This window comes from Setaria viridis, chromosome 3 (assembly GCF_005286985.2).
Source record: "Setaria viridis chromosome 3, Setaria_viridis_v4.0, whole genome shotgun sequence".
NCBI lineage: Eukaryota > Viridiplantae > Streptophyta > Magnoliopsida > Poales > Poaceae > Setaria > Setaria viridis.
Genome location: NC_048265.2, coordinates 35,820,012 through 35,837,437, shown reverse-complemented (window position 1 = coordinate 35,837,437; position 17,426 = coordinate 35,820,012). Strand labels below are relative to the sequence as shown.

General features: G+C 45.6%; 1 protein-coding gene across 1 annotated transcript; it reads right to left on the bottom strand.

The window, feature by feature from the left end:
- Positions 1–538: 538 nt before the first annotated feature.
- On the bottom strand, positions 539–1,114 carry LOC140222251 (uncharacterized). Its single transcript, XM_072292420.1, has one exon. The coding sequence runs from the start codon at positions 1,112–1,114 to the stop codon at positions 539–541; it is 576 nt and encodes a 191-aa protein (XP_072148521.1).
- Positions 1,115–17,426: the final 16,312 nt, after the last annotated feature.

Below are 17,426 nucleotides of genomic sequence, written 5' to 3'. Positions count from 1 at the left end.
CCTTGATGGCATCTTTGACATCTTCGGAGTGCAACGCCCTTAAGCTGTTGTTTTTGATTTTCTCAGGTGTCACAGCTTTGGAGCTGAAAAGCAATCTGAACAGGGTAAAACCCGTTGCTTGGGACTCGGTGGTGTTGTGGGACCAGATTACCCTCGGGTGTTTGTCGACCCATTTTCCCTTTTTTTGATCAAAGAGGCATTTCTTAATTGCTGAGAAAATCAAACCATTTGCTCTTTCCACTACAACATTTGACTGGGGGTGGTATACTGAGGCGAACTTTACCTTCGTACCGAGCCTGGCGCAAAATTCTTTGAAATCATGGTAGTCAAATTGTTTACCGTTGTCTACGTTTAGTTCTCTGGGCACCCCGAATCTGCAAACAATGTTCTGCCAAAAGAATTTTTGAACCGATCCCGAGGTTATCGTCGACAGTCATTTTGCTTCAATCCATTTTGTGAAGTAGTCCACCGCCACCATGGCAAACTTGCAATTGCCCTGGGCTATTGGGAGCGGGCCCACTAGATCCACTCCCCACCTTTACAGAAGCCATGTTTGTGGGATAAGTTGAATTGGTAGTGATGGGGCATGCCCTTGATTTGTCAGTTTTTGGCAAGCTTCGTAGCCTCGCACGAGACTCTGTGCATAGCGAACAACTGAAGGCCAATAGAAACCTTGCCTCAACACCTTGCTCACCAGTGCCTTCGATCTGATATGAGACCCACAAAAACCTTTGTGGATTTCAGCTAGAACCTCCTTTCCACTTTCTGTGTCAATGCAGCGAAGCCAAGGTGTTGATATTCCAGCTTTGTATAGTTCACCATCTATGATTGAGTAACCCCTAGCCTTTTGCATTAGCCTGGTTAACTCAACTTCATCATGAGGCTCAAAGTGTCCTCTCATATAAGCCATGATTTGAGCCCTCCAATCGAAGCTCTGGATTGCATTTGTGGCTTTCGAAGCTGGCTCTTTTGTTGATGGAGTTTGAATGATCTCGTAGAACACATCTGGGGGTAGCGGCTCATTTTGAGCTGCTGCCTTCGTGAGCTTATCTGCCTCATCATTTTCTAACCTCGGGATTTGTTGAATAGTGAACCCTCTGAAGTGCTTCTCCATTGATCTGACTGCGGCGAGGTATTTAACTAGCTCCGATTCTCTAGCTTCGCTTTCTTTTTCAATGTGCTCTTTGATCACCTTAGAATCCGTCTTTATTATGAAGACTTGCTGACCTAAGGCTTTCATTTTCCTTAACCCCAGTAGCAGTGCTTCATATTCTGTCGTGTTATTCATAGACCTAGCTTCGGTTGTGAAGCTTAGCCTCGCAACCTATCTTATCTTGACCTGAGATGGCGAAGTTATGACGGCTGAAACTCCAACCCCCCTGTCACACCAAGCCCCATCATAATGAATGGCCCATGGGGTTTCGACTTCATCCTGGCTGGCACATGGAGATGTGCAGTCCACAATAAAGTTTGCTAGGACTTGTGATTTATGGCTCTTCTCCTCTCGAAGTCCACAACAAATTCCGATAATTCAGATACCCATTTGATCATTCTACCCAAAGCTTCTTGATTTGAGAAAAGATCTTGCAGAGGCTGGTTTGTTACTGCAACAATTCTATGTTCCTCGGAGTAATGCCACAATTTACATGCTTCCATGACTACCACGTATGCAATTTTTTTCCAATTCTGAGTAAAACAGTTTCGAGCCCGACAGTGCTTCAGAAGCAAAGTATACTGGGATCTGTTTCAGTTTGCCATCAATTTCTTTCTCCTGAATCAAAGCAGCGCTGAGAGCTGTGGTCGAAGCCGAGACATAAAGCAAGAGATGTGACTTGGGCTCTGGGGGCATAACTTGGTCATGTTCTGCAAGTAATCCTTGAGCTATTGGAAGGCTTCACTTTGCATCTCACCCCATTCGAATTTCTTGGAGCTTTTTAGAACTTGAAAGAACGGTAGGCTTTGCTCCGCGGCTTGCGGGATGAACCTGTTGAGGGCAGCAACTCTTCCCGTCAGCCTCTGAACATCCTTTATCGAGGTTGGTTCCTTCATGTCAAGGAACGCTTGAATTTTATCTGGGTTGGCTTGGATGCCTTTAGTAGTGACTAGACAGCCTAACACCTTGCCTCGTTGCACTCTAGATACACCCTTCTTAGGGTTTAGCTTCAAGTTGGATGCTCTCAAGTTAGCAAAAGTTTCCGCGAGGTCAAGGATGTGGTCTCCCCTCTTGTTACTTTTTACGACTATGTCATCTACATAGGCTAGAATGTTCCTGCGAAGCTGCTTGGAGAGGATAATCGCAATCATTCTTGAGAAAGTTTGGCTCGCATTTTTCAGCCCCTCCGGCATTCTCACGAAGCAGAAGGTTCCAAACGGAATCACAAATCATGTTTTTGCCTCATCTTCTTTCTTGATCCTGATCTGGTGGTAGGCTAAGAATAGATCGAGTAACAATAACATTTCACTATTGCCAGCATCATCTACTACTTTGTCCACCCTCTCCAATGGGTAGTTATCCTTTGGGCAAGCTTTGTTCAGGTCAATGAAGTCTTTGCACATCCTCCACCTTCCGTTCTTGTTTTTGAATGGAATGGTGTTGGCCAGCCATTTTGGATAAATGATGTGCCGTATCACATTGGCTTCATGGAGTCTGTCGACTCCGGCCTTCGTTGCCTGTGCTTTCTCATCGTACATCTTCCTAAGTTTTTGTTTCTTTGGCTTCACGCTGGGCGTGATATCAAGGCTATGCTCGATTATCTCTCTATCAACTCCTTCAAGGTGCTCGCGGACCAAGCGAAGACATCTTTGTTCTTGTTCAAAAAATCAATTAACTCTTCTTCCTCCTTTGGCTCGAGGTTGGCTCCGATGATGGCGTGCCTGTCCAGGATGCAACCGTCCAAAAGGACCTTCTTGGTTTTACCATCAGCACTTATTTTTATCTTCTCTTTGTGTCTCTTAGGCTCAACATATGGCTTCCTCTTTTCTTGCTCTTCGGCTTCGCCGTGGGTTGCAAGATGGTGGAGTGGCCATTGGGTATGATCATGTTCACTTGTCTGAAGTAGTCTCTTTTTTGCCTTTTATTTTCAAACTCTAGGGCAGAGCCACCGGCAATTGGCATTATCATACCATAGGTTGGTATAGCATTGGAGCTAGCCTCGCGAGGCTCAGATTGTGAGGATCCTCTCGAGATTGGCATTATCATGCCGTAGGTAGGTAAGGCTTTAGGATTGTTGTTAGGTGGGTTGGGTTCAGCTTTTGGAATTTCGTTGGGCAAATGTGGTGGAGGTGGTGGGATCTAGTGGCGAGGCTAATGAGGCATGAAGTTTGCATTCTGCGAGGTTGACTGAATCTAAGGATGGAATTGAGGCAAAGGTTGCCAAGCCATTGCGGGCTGGAAGGTTGGGAGGTTAGCTGAGCTTGGGTAAAATGGTGGGTGTGGATAGAAAGTGGTGTGGTGGATGGTTTTGGATGCCTAGGCTGCTGCTTGCGCTGCGACTTCAGCTGCTTTCTTCTCGGCTGCTCTTCTTTCATTGGTTTCTTTGATTATATGGCTGAAATCCGTCGCATGATCAAGCTGTTTACCATGAAATGTACAATAAAATGGCCTTTGTTGCCTGGCTTTTTTGTTTGGCCTCGTAGGGCCATTGTTTCAGCCCCTTCCTCTCCCTGCGTGGCGACCTCTCTGGTTGTTGCCGAAGCTAGGTTGATGTTGGTGGTATTGATTTTGGTTTTGGCTGTGGCCATGGTTTTGGTTTTGGTGCGAGGGTTGATTGCCTTCAATTGCCATTACTTGCTGGGCTTGGTGTTGGTTGTGATTCTAGTGGTGGTTGTAGGGCGAAGCTTGCCAGTTTCTGCCCTTCTCAGATTGCCTTTAACAATTTCTTTCCGCCACCCTTCTTCTATGGTCTTCGTTTGACCTGCAGCATTTTTCTAGCTTCGAGAATATGGCTTCCATTGTCCTTGGCTTTTTCCTGGTTAGCTTTGATGCCGTTGGACCCAGATTGAGACCCAAGATACAGGCCGCTATTGCAACGCTGTCCGCCACGTCTGGTGTTTGTAACTTGAGCTGGACAAATATTTTCACGTAACTTGCTATGGGTTCATTGTCCCTTTGCACATAGTGGAAAAGATCTCCTTCGTCAGTCATGGCTTGATGAAACCCTTGGAAGTTCTAGGTTAACTTCGTCTTCAGATTAGCCTAGCTGTAGACTGATTGTGGAGGAAGAAAAGAATACTAGTTCACCACTATTCCTTCACACGCGATGATGAACGACTTTGCTAGTACGACATCGTCTCCCCTGGCCGAGGCTACCGCTGCTTCGTAGCTCATAAAGAATTGGTGGGGATCTTCTTGGCCATTGAATTTGGGCAAGGTTACTGACTTGTAGGTTGCAGGCCATGGAGCTATTTGTAGGCCGATAGACAACAGAGAGTTCTTGTCAATGGTTGCGTACACATTCATCATTGGTGGTGAGTTATGTGCGCCGAAGCTAGGGTTTGTGAATACCAGAGGTAGTTGTGGCTACTGCAGTGTGCTACGCAGGTACTCTAGTTCAATTAGTTCTTGTTGCAGCTCTGCCAATTGCCTCTTGGCTTCGTTCAGTTTTGCAAGCTTGTTGGTTATCAACCTCTGAGCTTGTATCTCTTGAGTGAACCTTTCCTTTTCTCTTTTCAGTGCCTCTAACTGCTTCAGCACTAAAGCTAGCTCTTCCTCTATCTCACTTAGTGGGTCATCTTGTGTGATTGTTGGCTGTGGGGCTTGATTTGAGGTCGCTTGTTCAACTCTTTTCTTCAGTGCCCTTGTTCTTAGATTGTCTTCAACTCTTTTGAGCCCTTCTTGTTTATCAGTGATACTTGGTTCGATTGGGTTAACCAGGACGAGCTGTCTTTCTTCCGCAACTTCATCTTCAGTGTTTCTCTTCTTCTTCTGTGGGGCATCATGGGTTTCTTAGTAGCTTAGAGCACGTTGGGCGCCTATGTTCTGTCTCAAAATCTTACGAGGCCAAGACACAAAGAAAATGGAGGGCACAGTATCTTCGACTCCAGTGAGGCTAAGATACTACGAGGATGTAATGGCACTTGAGACATCTTTTCATTCAATAGTGAGCGTAAAATTTACACCAGGGTAGGGCTCCCCTTTTATAGTGTCCAGAGAGACATTTTACATTCCGCAAGTACCCTTAACCAACTAGTACATTCCAGGAATATGCTTTACACGAAGGTCATTTGGAGGTCACGCTTCTCACACTGCCCGACAGCTCCGCAAATCACGTTATCATAGGGCTCCGCAAATCCCGCCTTGACCGCTTCAACACTCCCACGTTCTTCAACCTCGTGCCCAGAGTCACAGCCTCATGCCCGAGGACACCTTAGCTTTGGGGGGTTTAGGTTGCCTTGGCTTCGTGGCCAAATCTCATGCAACGTCACTCATTGTTACTTGCCAAGAGAAAGCATGACCCTGCACAACATAGCAGATAACTTGGCACCCGAGGTTAACTTCAAGTGTTAAGGGTTGGGATCCATAAGTTTGAAGGACGACTGGCGCTACTCGGCTTCGGGCTGAAGCTATTTTCTTGCCTTGTGTTCTTCGCCCGAAGCCAAGAGATTTCACTCAAAGTTAAGTAAAAAAATAGAGCTGTATAAATCGAGGAGCAGAAGAAGATCACCAGGGAGGTCCAAGGAGACCTTGGCACTTTGCTGACTGGTACAACTTCATCCCTTATGGGGGATCTAGCTTGGGTAGATGAGGTTGGTATCTTTTCTTGAGTTTCGTTACTTTGCAGATGCCTAGAAGAAAGATGAGAGGCTCAAGAGGGACCTCAAAGAGTGTGATGCTGTCAATGTCCGACTACAGCAAGACCACAATGTCACCGTGCACCGTGAGTATGCTGTGTCGCGAAACTGGCTTATGAGGACAACTTGCGCAAGGACATGGACCGGTGCTTGATTGCTGCTATGAATAGTCTCCAGCATGATTAGGTAGTAATTGCAGGGTTGGAGGTGGAGCTAGAAGATCTTTGGTCGGTCGCGGGCTACATGATGGACATGGTCTAGCCCGAGGCCAATCCTGCTGAGCTGACACTGCTGCTGGACCGATAGAGGATTGCTCCTAGTCGGCTGAAGGCGCTGATGAAGGAGACCATTGTGGCGTGCGCGAAGAATGTCATTCCGCTTCTCAAGATGCATCTCCCTCAAGTGGCGATGGAGCGTGTCAGATCGGGGGTAGCCAAGGGCTTCGATCCTGATAGCCTTCCGGAGTTGGCTGACCAGTACCAACGGATTGTGGAGGAGGTAGCCAAGGAGTTGGACCTATAATAGAAAAACTATGATGTGTATCAATCTGTGTCATGAGATAAGTAAACATGTCGATTAACTTATGTAAAGGCACAACCCCTTCCCTCCCTTGGTATGTTTGATAGGACACCATGTGGCCTAGGCCTGTAGCCGCTAAGCGCCTAGCCTTGCCTGGCCAGCACTCTGCTGAGAGTGGATCTCGAGCTTGTAGAGGGGGCCAACACAAGGTTGTCTAGGTTTTGCATGCTAGGACGCCATACACATGAGTTAGTCGCACAACCTTGAGAGGGGTAGGACAAAAAGTTGGGACCCAGAGGTCGGCGCGTATTGGGGGAAGCCCTAGAGTGTAAAGGTGAGGGCGTGGCTGCAACATCCCTAGTTTTGAGTTAGTCTTTAAAATCCTGGTTAGAGTGTTTAAGAGTTTGAAGTTAGCACCTAAGTTTGGTTTTGTCTCTATTTAAGGGCAAACTTCACTTAAGCACCTAAAAAATCACCAATAGAGGCTAAATTTGACAAAATCAAGTTGAACCAAAGACTAAATATGAAAATTACTCAAACCAGGGGTGAATGGTAGGGAACATCTCAAAAACCTCAAAATACCAAATTTGGATTGAAGTTCAAACACTTAAAATGGACAAAAATACCCTCAAAAGGCTTAAATTAGGGGCAGTTAATAAAATTCAATTTTATATAACAACTTCAACTTTCAAAAATATAAGAGTTGTAGAACTTTTCAAAAAAAACAACTTTGCTTATTTTATCTTTTGCTAGTTTAGAGTGGAACACTTTAAAAATTCAAGTCAAAGTTCAGCCAAATTCAAAATTTATATCTCCTAAAAACAAGCGTTCCTTCAAAGATTGACGGGTTATATCTCCAAATTTAAACCAGATTTGAACTTGGTGTCTTTCTAAGAGTTGGAGTTTGAAGCGTGCACAACAACTTTTAGATTTGAAGTTTTCCTAGTTTGGTTTAATGTTTTTGCGCAAATCTCATCCGAATCTCACTGCCCCACACGCTATGCGCTTGCCCACGTGCGCCGCCGATCCGGTGATCGCGAACGGAGAGCCGTGGCATGCCACGTGGCGCCGCCCCCACTGAAACAGCCCCGTCGGCCAACCCCCACCACCGATGTGACAGCACGGCCCTGGCCGCTCACCCAACCTGCTCGCGAGCCCCGCTCCGCCCCCTGCAGCGCATCTCCTCCGGCCACTCCCGCACGCGCGCCCACGCGCCACGATCGAATGCCGCCGCCACTTTGCCCACTGCCACCGGTGCTCCCTACCTGGCCAACCGCCATGCTGAAGGTGACCACACGAGCTCCGCCTCTGACCAACGCACGCGCGAGACAAGGAGCATCTTGCAACCCCCGAATCCTGCTCCGCCAATGAGCCGGTGATCCCCCACACGCCTACATGCCGCCTGCACCCAATGCTCGCTGTTGCAGCTCTGCCCACCACTACCGGCCGCGCAGGAGCTCTACCAACAGCCGCTCGATCTTATCCTCACGCTAGGAACCTCCCCTTGCACCTCCCGCACCTATAAAAGGCTGCCCAGAGTCACCGCCCAAACTTCGCCCCACCCCTTTTCCCTCCACCACAAGAAGCAGAGCGCCTCCGCATCCCTCATCGTCGAGCTCCACCCTCCGGTGCCTCCCGCCGCTCGCTAAGCCCTTCTGAGCCTCGCACACACCCCTGCGCAGCTCACCAAGCCACCACCGAGGCCTCTCTGCCGACGACCTCGCCGGCACAGAGCTTCGCTCCTGCCGTTTTCTTCCCCACCGTGGATCGCCACTGCCGGAACTCCTCCGCCCTCGAACCTTTAAGCGCAAAGACCCACAGTGACCTCCTCTCCATGCCCGTGCCCTTTCCTTCCCTAATAGCGTCGTCGCTCGCCAGGGATTTCGCCAGAGAAATTGCCGGCCACCCCAGGGACTACATTGTGTAGCCCCAAATCTATTTAGGGTCCCCCGTGTAAGAATCCAGGACCTAGCTGCGCAAGTCTAAAAGTTCCAGGGGCGTAAGAGCGACACATTTTTTTTCTTTTTCTGTTTTATTTTGGTTTAAATCGACTAAAAATTTGAAAATGCATAAGAAAGTGTAGAAAAATGCTAAAAATGTGAAACCAACTTTGTTAGACTCCTGGTGATGAGTAGTTTTACAGAAAAATGGTTTTGAACATTTTACTGTTGTGTTTTTCCCTTAGGTTTTTATTTTGGGTTAAAGCACATAAATGCCCCATAAATCACACAAAAATGTTAAAAATGTACATCCACTTCTGTTAGAACACTTGTGTCATGCTTGTTCTAGATGTGAATTTTGTGACACTAGTTTAGGTGCTGAACACACTAGTTTAAGGCAAACCTTGTAATGCTAGGTGTGATCTTGTTATTTGATCTATAAATGGAAGGAAATAGATAAAAATGCAAGATCACTTTTGTTAGGTTCTTGATGCCTTTGTTTAACTAGGAAAAAATACTAGCTTCTGGTTGCTACATGTTTTGCCTTGCTCAAATAAATGCATGTATTTAAATACACTTAAATATGATAGTTTGAGTTGTTTAAAAATTCAGAAATAGGATAACTTTCCTAATAATTTTTGAGCAACCCTAAAGTGACCCCACCCTTTCTTTGTGAAATCTAAGTTTCTAAAACCTTATATGTGTACACAAACACCATCAATCAAACCCAAGGTTTAAAACACGAAATCACATTATCTCACAAAGAACTCAAGTTTGAATCTTGACTTGGGTCACATGTTTAACTTACACTCTACAAAATCTTATGAATACATCTTGCTTGTGAAAAAGTGAACTTGAATTTTGCATATGCATCTCGTGTAGAAGCGAACCTCGTAGACGGAAACTATGAGTTGCTGCCTACTACGGAGGAAGGATTTGCCGAGCTGCACCACGCCGAGGCTGAGCAGGAGATCAACGAAGCATCCAATGAGCTCCTTACTAACTTAGTCCAGGAAGGCAAGCCCCGAAGCATAACTCAATTTTTTAAATTCATGCAATATCTATGTTACTTATGCTTGTGCATTTCCGTTCATAGGAGTTGATTGAAAACCTAGTTGCATGATCTTAGGTACCTATGGTTGAACACTAGTATGGTAGGCCGAGTAGTTGCAATGCTAAAGTAGGTTTCGGTAAAAGTCGAGTGATTTCCTATGACTCGCGAGTTATAGGAGTTGATTGCTTACTTATGCTGCAACTATAAGGATGACGGGCGAGGCCAAGCAATTGGTTCCGAATTGGTGGATTGCCCCGTCTGTCTAGTGACAAATGTGCTAAGGTAGAAATGTGTTTAGAGCTATGGTCAAGTGTTTGAAAGTACTAATCTCATACCTAGCATGGGATAGGGAAGCCTAGTACCTGATTGAACCGGGACGTTGACATAGTCCTTGCTCTCTCTAGAATGGAGTTTCCCCTAATGCATCATGTGGGTACAAGTGCAGTCACAGTACGACGACGTTCCGGGACCGTGGGGCCTTGTATCCAAGGGAAGTGGGCCCTGGCCATGTGCCTAGGAATAGATGGGGATGGCTGACATGTGTGGACCCGTCGTGGTACGCAATGTTGTAGGATTAGGTTCACCTTGCAAAGTTAAGAAACTCTATTCGAATCGTCTGCCTCTCACAGTTTGAGACTGCTTGACCCACTTCTGCAGTGAGTAACAAGTGAAACAAAGAATGATTATCTTAATGATGATGCTTGGAATAAAATATTTGCTCAACTTGCTTGCTTAGAATAGGTGCTTACCTAGTAAGATTAATCTACTAGAACCGGCTGCTAAAATTTGAAAGTAAGGACCTACTAGATGCTTTTGGCAAAAACAAACCCCTCAGCCAAAAAGCCTTGCATGTCTAGAAGTCGGTGGAGTAGTTACCACCCGACGGGTAAGTCTTGTTGAGTATTAGTATACTCATCCTTGCTTGTGGCATTGTTTTCAGGTAATGAGGTAGATGCATCTGATTGTGGTGCAAGTGTAACTTGGCCAACCCAGCTCCCTCCAGGTTGGACGATCGAGTGGGACCTGTCCTCGGTTGGCGAGGATTGTGGTAACTGACATCATGGTTGGCTTCATCATGATGTATCTGCTTCGACGCTTAGTTGCCATTCTCTTTTCGCTGCTTTGAACTCTGAACAATTTACTTTATGCACTTTTGAACAATGGTTGTGTAATAACTGAAATTGCATTTATGTATTAACTACTGGAATGTTGTAATCTCTGGACTCCCTTCGTGTGAGATGCTTTTCGTTTCGATTTGAGACAAGTGGTTTATCAGGTATAACCCGATAGACTACCAAATTGGCCTGATTAAAGTGTCGGTTCTCATGTGAGGCGAAGTTGAGAACACTTTAGCAAGGTTAATTTGGGTGGTTCTGCCACAGTGGTCTATCCATCAAGTCGGACAACCCCCAATTGTGAGTAAGAACTCGAGTAAGAAAGCAAGAAAGTAGTAGGTACGCGAAGAACCTCTGAGGTTTTATTCATTCAATGTGAAAGGGTACATAGCTTTAATGTCCTAAGGGTAGAAGCGTCACAGGTGTTGAACATTCCATGGGTTGGGGATGCTTGAGCTGTCCAACCACTGAAGCCGGTAAGTGCCAGGCTGGATGGCATCTTTAACGATGAAGGGCCCCTCCCATGGGGCTGACAGCTTGTGCATGTCCTTGGAGGATTGGATCCGATGGAGCACTAGGTCGTTGACGTTGAACGAGCATTCCTGGATGTTCCTGTTGTGGTAGCGACAAATCTGTTGCTCATGCTGCGCATGCTGGATGAGGGCCGCCACACGATGCTCTTCCAGGCTATCGATATCGACCTGCCAACACTTTTCTACTTCCCCTTGCTTGGAGTATTGAATCCATGGGACACCAAAGGCTACATCTGTTGGCAGTACAACCCTTGAGATGTAGACAAGGAAGAATGGAGTGTAGCCGGTGGCCCGACTCTTTTGGGTGCGGAGGCCCCAAATGACAAGGGGTAACTCACCGAGCCATCTGGTGGCGTACATGGATGCATAGTCAAATATGAAAGACTTGAGGGACTGGAGGACCATCCCATTTGCACGTTCGACTTGGCCATTGCATCGTGGGTGAGCTACTGAGGAGTAGTACACATCGATGACGTTGTCTTGGCAAAAATCCCAGAACTCAGATCCTATGAATTATTTGCCCAGGTCAGTGATGATCCTATTGGGGACCCCAAAGCAGTGTGTGTGTGTGTGTGTGTGTGTGCTCTTCGATGAATTGAGCGGCTTTGGCCAACTCTATGCTGGTGATAGCCTTAACATCTATCCACATGATGAATTTGTCAACTGCCACAAAGATATGGGTGTATCTGCTCGGAGCGGTCTTGAAAGGACTAACCATATCTAGCTCCCAGCATGCGAAGGGCCAGGATGGTGGGATGGTGTGCAAGGCTCACATTTGGAGGTGCTGCTGCTTGGAGAAAAATTGGCACCCTTCACACCACTAAACGAGCTCTTTTGCGTCAATGATAGCAGTTGGCCAGTAAAAGCCAGAGCGGAATGCTTTCCCGACCAGGTTGCCCGAGGTGGCATGGTTCCCGCACGAACCCGAGTGGATTTCGTGGAGGAGTTAAGGCCTTTGTTGTGGAGGATGCACTTCATCAGAATGTCGGTAGATGCAGCCTTGCTGTACAACTCCTTACCGATCACAACGTAGTTGGTGCTGCATCGTGCGAGCTTTTCGTGCTCGGCTTTGTCCTCTTGGGACATGTTTTCGATGATGAATGCGATGAAAGGTGCGCGCCAGTCTTCCTCCTCCTTGATCATCAGGACATCGGTGGGCGCTAAGTCGGCCTGAGCCTGGACGTTGTCGTCATCGTGGTTTGGGACCAATATCTTGATGGAGGATTTTCTCAAGTCCTGTACAAACACGCTGTAGCAGAACTGCCCAAATTAACCCGGCTAAAGTGTTCTAAATGTTGCCTCATATGCGAACCATGTTGGGATACAAGGTAGGCTACGCTAGCGCAAAACAAAATTTTTCTACCGCGTAAACTAGGAAAATTGCCGTATATGGATCACGGGATTACCATTCGATGCACTAGTGCAGAAGATGTAGAATCGCGTTGGGGCAGCGAAGTTGATCAGCGTAGTCGATCACGTCGACGTCCTTGTGCCGCGGCTCGTCGTTGGCTCGTCGTGGCTCGTCGGCGGCTCGTCCAAGTGCTGTAGGTGCAACACCTCTAAGGCATCCACATGTGCAGGGAGGAAGCATCGCAAGCCGGACTGCTAGGTCCACAAGTTGCAACAAGGCGAGGGCATGGGAGGCGCGACAGATGTGTTTCGGCCAAAGGGATGAAACCCTAGGGCGCCCCACCCCTCTATTTATAGAGGTTCCTGATGGGCCTCTAGGTCTGAGGCCCATTAGTACTTCTAAACCTGATCCAACTCGGATCATATCCGAATTGGGCTTCCAACCCCTTAAGTGTGTGACCCTATGGGTTTGGATACGTATAGACATGGCCCGAGTACTCCTACTCGACCCAATAGTTGGTAGCGGCCTCTAGCAAGACGTGCCAACTCCTATACGCCCATGAAGATCATATCAGACGAATCGTCACAACATTACGTACATGCTATTCCCTTTGCCTCATGATATTTGGTCTAGCTTCAAGCCGACCGCTCTTTCTCGATATTGTGATTCGGAATCCCTTTGTAGGTTAACTCTTAACCGTACGTAGCATGTCCATGCATTTCCGAATCCGATCACTCAAGGGGCCCAGAGATATCACTCTCAATCAGAGAGGGGCAAATCCCATCTTGATTGACCATGCCTCACAGCATGCTTCCTGACAAACCCGAAAGCTACCTTTTTAACTACCCTATTACGGTGTAGCGTTTGATAGCCCCTAAGTAAGTCGATCCACATCTTGAGTACATGTGACAATCTCAGGTCTAAGGACAAAGTATACATGTTGCGTAAAGAGAGAACTACTTCTCGCGTTGGGTCAGTCCTAGCATATATCTCTACATATGCCTATATTATTAGTTTGACATCTCCATGTCCATGACTTGTGAAACATAGTCATCAACTAATACATGTACTAGTCTAATATTCATGTGTGTCCACACATGAACTCCGACTAGGGACAACTTTTAGAATAACCATACCAGTAAAGAGTTCCACATACAATTCACATAATTGCAGATCAATTCAAGTAGCCTTTAATGGATATTCAATGAATACAATATACAAATCATGGATACAATAAGATATCATCATCTCTATGATTGCCTCTAGGGCATACCTCCAACAGTCTCCCACTTGCACTAGAGTCAATCTAGAATATATCTAATACTCATAGCTCTTATGTGCGCATCATGCTTAGACTGCGGGAGAGGCTTTGTTAACGGATCAGAAATATTCAAATCCGTCTGTATTTTGCATATCTTGATCCCACCCCGATTAACGAAGTCTCTAATGAGATGAAATCGCCGCATAAAGTGTTTGTTCTTCTGGTGATTCCTTAGCTCCTTTGCTTGCGCAATTGCCCATTGTTATCACAGAAGAGATTCAATGGCCTGGACGCATTTGGGAACACACCAAGCTCAATAAGGAAATTCCTTATCCAAACACCCTCCTTCGCGGCTTCTGAAGCCGCAATGTACTCGGCTTCTGTCGTAGAATCGGCCACCGTCTCCTGCTTGGAACTGTTCCAACTAACAGCACCACCATTTAGCGTGAACACAAATCCTGATTGTGACTTTGAATCATCTCTGTCGATTTGGAAGCTGGCATCGGTGTAACCTGTTACAACAAGCTCCTCCTCACCTCCTTAGATGAGGAACATATCTTTAGTCCTTCTTAAGTACTTAAGAATGTTTTTCACCGCTGTCTAGTGACTCTCACCCGGATAAGACTGGTGTCTGCTTGGCATACTTAGCGCATATGAAACATCTGCGCGAGTACTTATCATTGCATACATGATAGATCCAATAGCCGAGGAATATGGCACTCTACTCATGCGATCCCGCTCATCAGCAGTCGAAGGACACTGAGTCTTGATGAGATGTATGCCATGTGACATAGGCAAGAACCCTTTCTTCGCCTCTCCCATGCTAAACTGCTTCAACACTTTGTCAATGTAAGTATCTTGGCTTAATCCTATAAGCCTTCTCGATCTATCTCTATAGATCTTAATGCCCAGAATATATGCCACTTCCCCGAAGTCCTTCATCAAAAAACTATTTTTCAGTGAAGTCTTTACGGACTCAAGCATAGAAATGTTATTTCCAATCAGCAATATGTCATCCACATATAAGATTACAAATACTACAGAGCTCCCACTAACCTTCTTGTAAACACAAGACTCTTCTTCGTTCTTGGTGAAGTCAAACCCTTTGACCACTTCATCAAAACGAATGTTCCAACTCATAGATGCTTGCTTCAATCCATAAATGGATCTCTGAAGCTTGCATACTTTTCTAGCATTTTTCGGATCGACAAAACCCTCGGGTTGTATCATGTACACGTCCTCAGTTAGGTTTCCATTCAGTAAAGCTGTCTTGACATCCATCTGCCATATCTCATAATCAAAATATGCAGGTATAGCTAGAATAATCCGAATGGACTTAAGCATCACTACGGGCGAGAAGGTCTCGTAGTAGTCAACTCCTTGAACTTGTCGAAAACCTTTTGCGACAAGTCATGCTTTATAGATGTGAACATTTCCATCCATATCTTTTTTCTTCTTATAGATCCACTTGCACTCTATGGCTTTAACACCATCAGGCGGGTCAACCAAGTTCCAAACTTGATTGTCTTCCATGGACGCTATTTCGGAGTGCATGACACTCTACCATTTTTCGGAGTCTGGGTCCATCATTGCTTCTGCATATGTCGCAGGCTCATCATTGTCCAACAATAATATTTCCCGCATTTCGTGGAGCCTTGCCGACCTTCGTGGTTGTGGCGGTGCTTCTTTTGCCATGGGTGTCTCAACTTGTTCTGCTATGTTAGCATCACTTATTGATTCTTGCCCGTTTGGCTCATCTCGAACTTCTTCAAGATGCACTGTCTTTCCACTCTTTTCTCCTTTGAGAAACTCTTTCTCTAGGAAAACCCATTTCCGGCGACAAACACTTTGCCCTCTGACCGGTTGTAGAAATAATATCCTAAAGTTTCCTTTGGATATCCCACGAAAATGCACTTATCCAACTTGGGTGTGATCTTGTCCGACTGAAGTCGCTTGACAAACACTTCACATCCCCAAATCTTTAGAAAAGACATACTGGGAGTCTTTCCAGTCCACATATCATATGGTGTCTTAACTACAGATTTAGACGGTACCCTATTTAGTGTGAAAGTTGCTGTTTCTAGAGCGTATCCCCAAAATGATAATGGTAGGTCTGACTAGCTCATCATTGATCGAACCATGTCTAACAAATATTACATCGCTCGGATACACCATTTCTCTAAGGTGTTCCAGGCGGCGTAAGTTGTGGAACAATTTCGCAACTCTTTAGATGATTGTTGAATTCGTGGCTTAAATACTCGCCTTCACGATCAGATCGCAAGGCCTTAATTTTCTTGCCACGCTGATTTTCAACTTCATTCTGAAATTCCTTGAACTTTTCAAAGGTTTCAGACTTGTGCCTCATCAAGTAGACATATCCATATCTACTAAAATCATCAGTAAAAGTTATGAAGTATTGGTACCCTCGTATGGCTGTCGTGCTCATTGGCCCGCATACATCGGTATGTACAAGTTCCAACAAGTCAAATGTTCTCTCAGGAAAACCTGCGAAAGGTGCCATGGTCATCTTGCCTAGTAAGCAAGCCTCACATGTCTCGTATAATTCAAAATCATACGAAGTTAAAAGTCCATCAGTATGGAGCTTCTTCATGCGTTTCTCACTTATATGACCCAAATGACAATGCCACATGTAAGTAGTACTCAAATCATTAGGCCGAGGCCTTTTAGCATTTACGTTACAGACAGGTGAACCATCAAGATTTAAAACAAACAATCCATTCAAAATGGGTGCAAAAGCCATAAACATATCATTCTTAGAGATCACACAACTATTGTTTTCACTCAAAAATGAATAACCATCCTTCATCAAACATGAAGGAGACATAATGTTTCGACTTAAACTAGGAACAAAATAACAATTATTCAACTCCATAATAAATCCTAACGGGAGGTGGAGTTACATCATCCTGACGGTCAACGCAGCAACTCTTGCATTATTGCCCACATGGAAATCAACTTCTCCCTTTTCAATGGTTCTACTTCTTATCATTCTCTGCATTGAATTGCAAATATGAGCAACCGATCCGGTATCAAATACCTAAGAATTAATAATTGTATCAGCGAGAAATATGTTGTCTATAACATTAACAACAAGTGTACCTGAGGTGGAAGTACTCTTACTTCCTCCATTCTTCAACGAAGCTAGGTACTGCTTGCAATTTCTCTTCCAGTGACCAAGTTCGTGACAATAAAAGCACTCTTTGTCTGGAGCAGTTCCAGGTCTAGCTTTAACCTTGGGCACTAGGTTTGGCTTGGCAGCCTTGCCCTTCTTCTTCCAAGAATTGCCCTTCTTCTTAAAGATAGACTTGTTCTGTATAGCCATCACATGGCTGCTACTAGCACTTTTCTTAATGTCAGCCTCTACTGTTTTAAGCATGCCACACAGTTCATTCAAACCCTTCTCCGTCCCATGCATATGGTAGTTCAAGATGAAGTTCCCATAGCTAGACGGAAGAGATGAAAGAATGAAATCAATGGCCAACTCTTGGCTAAGTGGGAAGCCTAGCTTCTCCAACCGTTGAGTGTAACCAACCATCTTGATTACGTGTGGTCCTACTGCTGCGCCTTCTGCTAGCTTGTTCTCCACAAAGGCCTTAGACACATTGAACCTTTCAGTCATAGCCTATGTTTGGAAAATGTCTCTAAGCGCCACGATCATATCGTGCGCCTCATGGTTTGTTTCGAACTGCATCTGCAGCTCGGGTTCCATGCAAGCAAGCATAAGGCAGCTTACTTCGAGGTTAGCATCACATGCTTTCTTGTAAGCATTCTTAACAGCAGCATGTGCATCATCAGCAGGTTCTTCTGATAATGGGGTGTCTAGAACATCTTCCTTTTCCTCA

Excerpts from the sequence above, each read along its gene's own strand:
- LOC140222251 (XM_072292420.1), bottom strand. The coding sequence starts at position 1,114 with ATGGAGAAGCACTTCAGAGGGTTCACTATTCAACAAATCCCGAGGTTA.